Source organism: Bradysia coprophila, unplaced genomic scaffold (genome assembly GCF_014529535.1).
Source record: "Bradysia coprophila strain Holo2 unplaced genomic scaffold, BU_Bcop_v1 contig_24, whole genome shotgun sequence".
NCBI lineage: Eukaryota > Metazoa > Arthropoda > Insecta > Diptera > Sciaridae > Bradysia > Bradysia coprophila.
The window spans coordinates 4,178,395-4,188,253 of NW_023503501.1; the positions used below are offsets into that span (position 1 = coordinate 4,178,395).

General features: G+C 36.2%; 1 protein-coding gene across 3 annotated transcripts; it reads right to left on the minus strand.

Annotated features, from left to right (window-relative positions):
• Window positions 1-2,985: 2,985 nt before the first annotated feature.
• LOC119077848 lies at window positions 2,986-9,259 on the minus strand. 3 transcript variants are annotated; one of them, XM_037185172.1, is made up of 14 exons: window positions 9,222-9,259; window positions 8,873-9,156; window positions 7,915-8,099; window positions 7,573-7,846; window positions 7,302-7,501; window positions 6,813-7,232; window positions 6,492-6,759; window positions 6,023-6,228; window positions 5,692-5,962; window positions 5,423-5,613; window positions 4,439-4,682; window positions 3,619-3,821; window positions 3,309-3,558; window positions 2,986-3,250 (listed from the first exon to the last, which is right to left on the minus strand). In XM_037185172.1, the coding sequence occupies exons 1-14, from the start codon at window positions 9,252-9,254 to the stop codon at window positions 3,037-3,039; spliced, it is 3,243 nt and encodes a 1,080-aa protein (XP_037041067.1). In that variant the 5' UTR covers window positions 9,255-9,259; the 3' UTR covers window positions 2,986-3,036. The 3 variants fall into 3 exon arrangements, with proteins under 3 accessions (XP_037041067.1, XP_037041066.1, XP_037041068.1); XM_037185171.1 differs by having other exon boundaries at window positions 3,309-3,821; XM_037185173.1 differs by having other exon boundaries at window positions 3,199-3,250; window positions 3,314-3,821.
• Between the last annotated feature and the right edge of the window lie 600 nt (window positions 9,260-9,859).

Consider the following 9,859-nt stretch of genomic DNA (forward strand, 5'->3'; position numbering starts at 1 on the left):
GGATTTTTTGAAAGAACTACATTTGTCAAGTTAAATAAGGAAGAATTACAGACCCGTATAATCCTGGCCTCTTTCTCCCGCTCCCAATTGTAGAACTGAACGTTTTAACGGACGTACCTGAATTTTTTTGGGTTTTCCTATGGTACTTTTAGGATTATTGACCTGGTAGAGTACTAGTTCCTAAAATTCAAACATTCCCCATGGTCCAGCATCTTCCCAGTTCTAGAATTCTGGGATTTTAATGGATAACTCAGTTTTTTTGGATTATCTTCTGTCCTAATGGGATGACGAAGGTAGTAGTTGGTTGGTTCCTAAAATTCCATCATTCTCCATGGCTCAGCATCCTTCGGATCAAGAACTTCAGCATTTGCCGGGATCTCAAAAGCCTTTGAAGGTGTCTCGGAACAAGGCTCTTTCGTAGTTCTAGATATATTGATTAGACTGATTAGCTCTAAAAGATTTTTGATAGTGCGCAGTGGGTGTGGGAGGTGAGTTTGTTTGTAAGAAATCGTTATGTCCTCCGCTACATACAAAGTTTGACATTCGACCATACCTTGCGTTGATTCAACTTGACGTTCATTGAGATTGGCTCGTTCAATATGTGTTTGTTTTATCAATATGGAAGCACGGTTTTTCGGTGGGTTTTGAAATTGAGTTTATCTATGCTGCCCACATTGCAATAGGTTTCTTCCATCGTACGGTAAAAACGAATTTTGACAGGCCGAAAACAACCGACCGTCATCCACAGAAGCAAACATAACCGCAACTTAAACAAATTTGTTCGTTAAAACTTCAAGTTGAGGTTGTGTTGGCTTCTCTGTGGATGACGATTGACATTTTGAACGGCCTTGGAAGAAACCTATGTCAAACATATGTGCAAGGTCTTTAATTTGTACTAGATTAAGTCCTTTTTCACCAAGCGATCAACATAACCTCTCAACCAGGTCCATTTGTCAACGGACAATACAAACAAATTCTTTAATCTATACCTTTTTATTGAAAACAATTCAAACACAAGCTACATACAGTGCACACACAACTTGGCGCGTGAAAACATTTTTGAAGCGTAACAATATTTGAATATTTTGTCATTAAAATAATCCCGAGCAAAGCCGCAGGTACTACATTAGTACTTCAACGAGAATTCATCTATTTTTCCTGCTGTACTGCTGGACAAGCATCAAATATGATTTTGTTAATGGGAAATTAAAATTTTAAATGTCTGAAAGGGAATATTTAAAATCGTGCGGGATTTTTAAACGTTGGCACATTAAATATTCCGTTTTGACCTATAACTATGTTATGTGTTTGTGAATTTAAGTTTTGTTAGTCCCCGGACTGCTATCACAAATAAATGACATAAGTTTTAGTCAAGTTTTCCGTTGTAAAACATTTAATATTTTTTTCTCTCCCAAGGAACACACACATAACAAAATATAACTAGGAGAAAATTGCTTGTTCAACTTTTCTTTTACGTTGTAATGTGGTACGATTTACTGGATATTGGAAAAATTTACCAGTTTTATTTTTCCTTTTTAGTTTTTACAGTTTTTTTTTTGTGTTAAAAATAATATTTTTTGTTTTCATTTTTTTGCCATCTTTCGAGCGTATAATAATGCTGTTCGATGATGTTCGGATACACAAAATATAAATTAATATTTTTCATCAAACAAACTGGATTGTATAGTCCTAGTCTCTACGAAAAAAATATGGTTTTTCCAAACAAATTGCACTAATTGCTCAAAAAAAACCACAAAGAATAAAAGAACTGAGCGATTGAAAATAGTTCAAACCGATTTTATATAAAATGCATTCAACGAGACATAATATGGCAATATGGCAATTATTTTAGAGAGGCAACATTTTATTTTTCATGCGACGCACCAGCATTTGCACTGTCCAGTGGACTGTAGACTCAATTGACAGTGACATGAAAAGTATCTTACTTGGATTTATTAAATGGTTTTTATAAGTGCAATTCGAATGTATGATACGCCATTATGGTTCGTTGAGATGGCGCTTTCGTACACTTTTGACGTAAAATGTATGAGAGAAATGTCAAAAATTCCGAAATTGCCATACTTACGAACTTTCGAACCATAATGGAACACCTACTCCTCAATGGTCAATGGTAGTATCAGAAATCCAGATGGGTAATTGGTGCATTGTTTTCAGGTTAAAGGAAATTTGGTTTTTATAAAATTGAAATTGCAGATTCAGTCACAACAAAAGAACTTTCGATAACATAAATTACTACAAACAAAGCTAACCTAACTACAAAGCAAGGTAGCTTGCTTTCATAAAAGTATTATTAATAATTTTTGAGAGGAGAAAGAAGTCAGAGAGCAGACCACATACTTTGTAGGAATTTGCGGTAAAATTGACAGTGTGATGTCGTAATCAAAGAATAGTTTATCTTTTGTGCGGGAAAATTTAAAATCTTTTGTAGTAGCTCATTCAAAGAATTGAAAGAATTGAAACGAACTTGAAGCACTTTTTTTTAACATTTAGGCGTACATCTTAGCCAAATTATGTAGGCAAATGGGCGACTTTTCGAAAAATTAAAAATATCACTCCTTAATGCTTAATGCCGGAGAAATTCAGGGTGTATCACCAGTGCCGGACTGGCTCCAAAAAGCCCTTCGGGCGTTGTATGAAGAAATTTTTCAAAAGGCCCATCGTTATTCTTTATCCATACAAAAATCAAAAAGCCCTTCGGGAATCGCCCGAACGCCCATGGGGCCAGTCCGGTACTGTGTATCACCCTACCATGAAAAACTACTGTATTCGGACATTTGAATTCGCATTTCGACCCACGGATGCAACTCTCTCGACTTGTTAAAATATTATTAGAATCTCCCATTCATTGTCTTCTAAACCTGCATTTCATCTAAGAACGTAGAATCATCCAAAGAATTCTGCTTTATTGTTTGCCCATAGCGAAAGTTGATTATTAATGGACGGAAAAACAGCTCAAGTGACTTTAAACGTTTTATTTATAAATGGTAATCCTGCCATCCCACATTGTCTAAAATGTTAACCGACCAAGGATTTAATTACATTGCTCAAATTTGGAGGGCCCAATGACCCACTGACACCGAAGAATATTTCTCCGGACCCCTTTAAAAGTGTGTACGTGTTTGTCGCCAAGCCGAAACCAGGACCATATGAAATCTTCAAAGTGATTTCATTCTCGTCCTCGTTCACAATGAATGAAGGACAGGTGAAGGTGAATGCTGGTTCATCGCAGCTGCGGTGTCGATTAAATGTTTGAGTCTACCGAATAGAAACGATATTGGTACTCCTACCTTACACAATCTGGATAAATGTCTTCTAACGATTGCATAGCAATGGGTGGTTTCTCCAACAAATTTCTATACATTCGGCACATTTCTCTGCCCGATGAAGTGGTCTCGTATACATCAAAAGTTCCGTTAAATTCCACCGAAATTCGTAGAAAATTTTTATTTCGAACTACATCCACAGGAAATGGGCCGGTCAAATTTAATAAAATGTCCATGCATTCATCCACATCGGAAATGTAATTTAATTTAGCATCTGAAAACGGGGAATTTATCATTTTTGATGAAAACGGTTTGCGATATGCTATAATCAAACCTGGAATCGGTAAATTTGATAAAATTAAATTATCTTTCACTTTGAAGTATTTTATAGCGTTGTTTGATTTGTCAATGGTATAAACGTTTTCGTAGTGAAAAGCGTTCACCGACACATTCACGTAGTTCATATTTTCCACAACTTTTAATGGACATCGAAAGTTTTTGATGTTATATAGTCGGAATTCCACATTTTGTTGGCATCTGTTGGCAGAGGGAGAGAGTTGAATAAATATAAAATTGTCAAGCGTTGTAGCTTGTAACTATGTTTGATGCAATTCTGTGACGGAATTGAAATGTGTTTTGCCTCTTTGATATCGTAATGAGGAAGATTTTTACACAAAGGTTTTTTTGCGCTCTAGAGTGTTAACAAGAGAAACTCCCGAAGTAACATCAACGATAGAATATTTGAGCTGCTTTCTGCTATTATGAAAATACTACAATAATAAATATCTCCAATTGTGCATACCCTGAGAAAGACTAAAGTACAATGCAAATGTTACAGACAACAAAAATCGTAAACATTTTTTTCACTTCAATTACATTTTGCTTATGATTCTCCTCAGAACGGTTTTGTCACTACCTGTGGCAAACGTTAGCGATATCTGTAAGCGATATGGTTTGTGTTGTATAATGTTGTTTCCGTGTTTTGGTATAGAAACCGTTCATTCCGTCACAGAATTGCATAAAATTTTGTACACGACACGAATCGTATGCTGGTGTATTATCGGCTTCGTCTCGGCTTGTCAATCGACATCTAGTGCGATTATATGCCTTCATACGATTCTTGTTGCATAAATAATTATTTTAATTTGTTTTACTGAGTCTTATTCCGATAGACAGAAAGTGAATGGTTAGGTCGGTGCGCCAATTGCATTTCCGTGTACCGAACGTTGCCAGACTCTTCCGTTACGTAAAGATCGTAAAGTCCTTGATATTCTACCAAAATTTCCAAATAATTCTCATTTGTGTCCAGGTTTTTCGGCTTCATTGTCACTTGTAAAGGAATGTCGAAATCGGCGACATGTTTCTTTTTCTGGCATTTAATTTGCTGTTCGACAAATGCTAAAAGTTTTGAATTTTGGATCTTGAATTTTGAAATGATAATTGTGAAGTGACATCACGAATGCCTCAGGTATATAATTCAATGAATCGAGATCTAGTGATCCTCCCCAATATATCTTTGACCACTTTTGTCAACTCTTGGTTCAATCGACCACATTAGGTTGAAAGTTTTCCCTCGGTTTTATCAGGGGTGCACTATTTGCTTTTGCACCCATTCCCCGAAATTGACGAAACACCCAATTATTTGGAAACGTCAGATTGTTCGAACAGAAAATGAATGTCCAACACAAACGATTTTTCTGTGGCAAAGCTACAATGTCCCAAAGTAAAATCGTTTGTTTCCGATTATGTTGGACATGTTCGAACAATCAAATTAACTGTTGCTCTATGCCTACAAATATTCTTTCTAGGACTATTCGCACCCAACTCGGGTGCATTTGCGTGTAAATAGTCACTTCATGGTTTAGAATTGTCTTGCGTTGAGAGCAGATACTTCAATAGTGGATTGATCTGATACGCTTTGAATGATTAACCACAACAAAGACATATAGCGAGAACACAATTCAATTCGGGAACCACTTGAAACCCAATGACAATCATTAATCAGAAACCTGATATTATATCACGAACCGATATTTAGCTCCAAATGTCGAGAGTTCTAAGCTGACAATTCTCTTTTTGTCATTACCGGAAACATTCGCTACGTCACTCTCAATCTAAGACTGAACGGAAAAAATTACATTCACCAAACACTGCGTACAGATACAATTCCGTCTTTCCACTGCCTCTATCCACATTGTACTCGTACACACCGTCGGTGGAATGAACAAAAATTATTACGGCAGTTTCGTTTTTAATTACTTCGTAACCACAACGGAATTCTGGCTGATATGTTTCCGTGTACGGTTTCAACGAACCCTTAAGTCTCCGCCTTTATGTTCCAATTTAATATAAGAGAAAATTTAAAAATTTATGCCACTCTCTTTCTGTGTGTGATATAAAACCTTACGCATCGCATTTCATTTGTTCTTCGAATGTTCGGGTTGGATTCATAGCTTTTCTGACGGCTGTGTAGCACGCTTCACCTCTCACATTATGTTCGTAATAATCGTATTTACCGTCGTCATACACCAATATGTTAATATGGTTGTTTGCCTTAGTTACATTGAATTTCAATGGTAAATCACTTGGTATTGCATGCCTCAAATTGAGACACTCTTCAAATTCAGTCACGTACACCGCACTTTTATCCGATTCTGATTGTTTCACTAATATTTCATCTAAAAATTGTTTTATCTAGATGATCAGTAGTCACAGACAATCACGGCCGTAACATTTACCTTTATTATATTGGTCGTACCGTCTATAATCCACCTCACTCGTTCCCTTATCAAGTAAATATGTATATGAACCCCAGTATGATGTACTTGCATCAAATGGACCAGATAGTATGTTCAAGGCAACATAATGATCGTTTGCTGGATGTAGAATTTCCAGACCACAACTGAAAGTGTGAACAGTGTCGATACATGGCGTTATGCGGCGTCTTTTGTAACGAAAATTATAATTTATTAAAAAAAAAACAATCACTTCGTAATGTCAACTGTTAGTACATGCCTAACTTCACTATAAGCTAATTCATGCGATGTATTCCATGCGATGTTTTTTGATGCGATGTTTTTATGTGATGTTTTCCATGCGATGTTTTTTCATGCGATGTTTTTTCAAGCGATGAAATCGTCTTAAAATGAAGTTAGGCATTCACTAACAATCGTAAAGTTATCTTTTGCAACGAAATCATCTACTAACTTTTCGCAATCCTGTACAGCAGCTTCCACTGTTCGGTTTATGGGTTCAGTTAACTCCCGCTCGACATAACATGTAAATCCTTTGTAATTTATCTCATAGTAATCATATTTCCCGTCATAGTACACAGTAATGCGGATGTGATTGTTTATCCGGACAATGGATGCATTCATGACACTAGGAATTAAGTTGTGCCGTTTGACACAATTCTCGATTTCATCGTCGAATTCATCACTTTCATCTATCTTAGATTGAGGCACTTCCAATTGACCTAAAATGATTTGTGTTTTAACCATGTTCATCGAATGGAATAACAAATTTTACATTCGTGATAATAGTTCGGATAGAACTTGAATGACACTGCCGTTGATTCTTTATTTATGGCATATGCATAGCCCTCGGATGTGGTACTTTCGATAACCAGAACTGAGTAATCCCGATCGTCAACTATGCTGTAAGGACATTGGAACTCTTCATCGGCGTCTTCCCAATCATTCGATAACTCGTCCAACTTCTTCACCGGAATATCGTCTAAACGTCGCTCAAATGTTCGAACGGTGCCGTTCCAGGAGATGTCATAATAATCGATTTTGTTTCCGTAAGAAATCAAAATTTCCGTCGTACGATTCTTCGCTATCATTTGAAATTTAAACGGTACATGCTCTGGTAACTGTAGTTGCTTATTGGTACACTCTTTGAGTGAAATGGTGGAATCATGCTTCTTGTATTCCTCAAATATTGATTCTGGAAAAAATCGAAACAAACTTTTGAGAAAAGTTCTAAATTCAAATCTTCGTGCACATCATCCATTACCACCGGTAAAACTATCGATAAAATCATGGAAAACGACTTTATTTGTAGACATATTGATGACATAAGCGTTGGACCCTAAAGTACCGTCCGTGCTTTGTTCAATGTAAAATACAATGTAGTCGTCATTATCATAAACGGTTGTCCAGATATCATAAGCACAGCCAAAAGTACCATAACCATGATGTGTCGACAATGGCCGACTATTTTGATTCCATGTAAAAGAAGAGTCATGAGAACAAAATGGAACCATTCACCGATAAATGGCTCATACTTATCGCAACGTCCATTATCTACTTTCACAGTGGCGTTTGACTTCCGATGTTCACCTATTTCTCGGTGGCAATAAACTCCCTCCCAATTTATTTTATAGAAATCGAATCTATTCTCATACTGTGCTAGTATTTCGATGTGACTGTTTCGCTTGGTAATACCGAATGTAATTGGTAAGCTCTCCGGTATACTGTTCCGTTTATCAAGACATTCATTAATTTCGGTTAGAAACTGGTCAACGTCATCTGATTCGTCATGTGGAACACGCAGTTCAACTGTGGAAAATGATAACGATCCATAAAAGAAAAGTTTATTTTCAGAGATATGGCGAATGTATATATACGGTCTGAATAGAATTGCTCATAATTGCTGTAATGAATCTCTCCTGTTCCTTTATGAACTCTGTAAACATCAGCTTCCGCTGATCCTTCATTGGGATGAATGACCATTAGACTGTAGCTTTTGTCATCGAAAATTTCGTACGCACATCGGTAATTATAGAAATCCATTTTTTCGCCAGCGGCATAACTGTGCAGATAATTGTACTCATTCAGTGTACTTTGACATAAGCTGTCGATGCACTATTGCGTTAATTTTTAATGCTTAACACACACGAGACATTCGAAATCGCGTTTGGTGCATCTGTCAATGAAAGCAAATATGAAAACATATTTTCTATGTCTCGTGTTTGTTCAGCATTAAGTATGGTTTCCACTCAACAAAAAGAATTCCGTGTGAGAGCGAGCAGGCAAGTAAACAAAGCAAAAATTTAAAAAAATACAATTTTGTCTCTCACACGGAGTGCCTTTTTGTTAAATGGAAATCAAGCCTAACCACGCGAGTCGACTCTTCCCAATTGTGCGTCACTAGCTTATCTGTTATAAATATTGAATAGTCTTGATGGTTGTCAAATTACTGTAATAATTAATATGAACTGCATGAACTGTGTTAATAATATCATGTTGACAGAAGCCGACGTCGCAGTGAATTCGTGAATTTGATGATACAATCGAGTATGTAAAGTGTCCATCAAGGATGTACTTTCAATTTTTAGACCTTTTGAACAAATTAATCCAATACGACGTATCACACTTTGCCAGACATCTTCCCCTTCGTCGGGGATGTCCTGTTCTTTTGTGAGCAGTCTCTAACCTATTTTTAACCTATGCTATTTGTGGAATTTATTTTAGAAAAAAATGTTTCGTACTTAGCTGCTATGTTAATATTGAAGAGTTATGAAGTTTATTGATCTAATAAATTTTCCCACAGTAACTGGTCAGAACCCTTTTCATTTGTCTTACTTGTCACAATTTTCCTGTTCCTCTTCGGTGCGTATTGGCGTCACGTTCAATCCTCTAGCTATATAGCAGCAATATCCTTTCCAATTCATTTCGTAATAATCGAATTTGTCGTCATTGCGAACCGTTAATTGAATATGATTCTTTTCAATTTTTATATCGAAATTTGCAGAAACATTTCTTGGAATCAGTTCGATATTTCTTAAGCATTTCTCTAATTGGGAAATATAGATGGTATCGGTGCTTTGATGAGCGGATATTAACGGAAGTATAGTCAGCACAAACGACTGAAATAATTTTCTTTAATGAAACATTTTGTTGTTCGTATTTTTTTTTAAGAAAAGAGACTCACAAACACAATCATTATTATGAACGAAGTGTTCATCACAAGCAACCATATAAATTAAGACTGATGGACAATATATTCAAATTAAAATGACTTAGGTGAATTATTATTTATCAATAACCGGTTAAATTTAATATGCTAATTGTCTGATCCTGGTATACCCATCTTTAAGAGATGTGCGTCCGAAACTAAAAACAACATAGACCCAATACACACTCATCTCGGCTATTTGTTTGGTTTCAACTCATTAAAATATGAAATTCCAGCAAAAAATGGCTCTAATCCATGAAAAGCAACGGACATATAAACGTTTGAATGTGAATTCTCATCAAAAATTTGAAGTATCGGATTCAATCGATTCTTGTGTGCAGAGCTTTCCAAGGTTGTGTATATGAAGATGTTACGCTGAACGCATTTTTTTTGGAAATTAAATTGCGGCTACCGGTAACTTTAAATGCATTTCAGTACGAAATTATAACTGAACTGTGATCACTTTAAAATTTCGTATGTTCAGTGGATTTTCGCGATCCCAGTGGTCAGTGTAACCTACTCATATAAAACCTTGGCACCAAACGCGTGGATTCAGTGCAAAAAAATAGCGATCGGCGTAATCTTCCCATATACAATCTTGATGTCTTCTGCTT

Excerpts from the sequence above, each read along its gene's own strand:
- LOC119077848 (XM_037185171.1), bottom strand. The coding sequence starts at position 9,254 with ATGAACACTTCGTTCATAATAATGATTGTGTTT. Across the intron at positions 8,100-8,872 it reads GAACAGGAAAATTGTGACAA|TTATGCCGCTGGCGAAAAAA; the intron begins GTAAGACAAATG and ends TTATCTGCACAG. Across the intron at positions 4,683-5,422 it reads GTACGCAGTGTTTGGTGAAT|CATTTGTCGAACAGCAAATT; the intron begins GTAATTTTTTCC and ends CAAAACTTTTAG.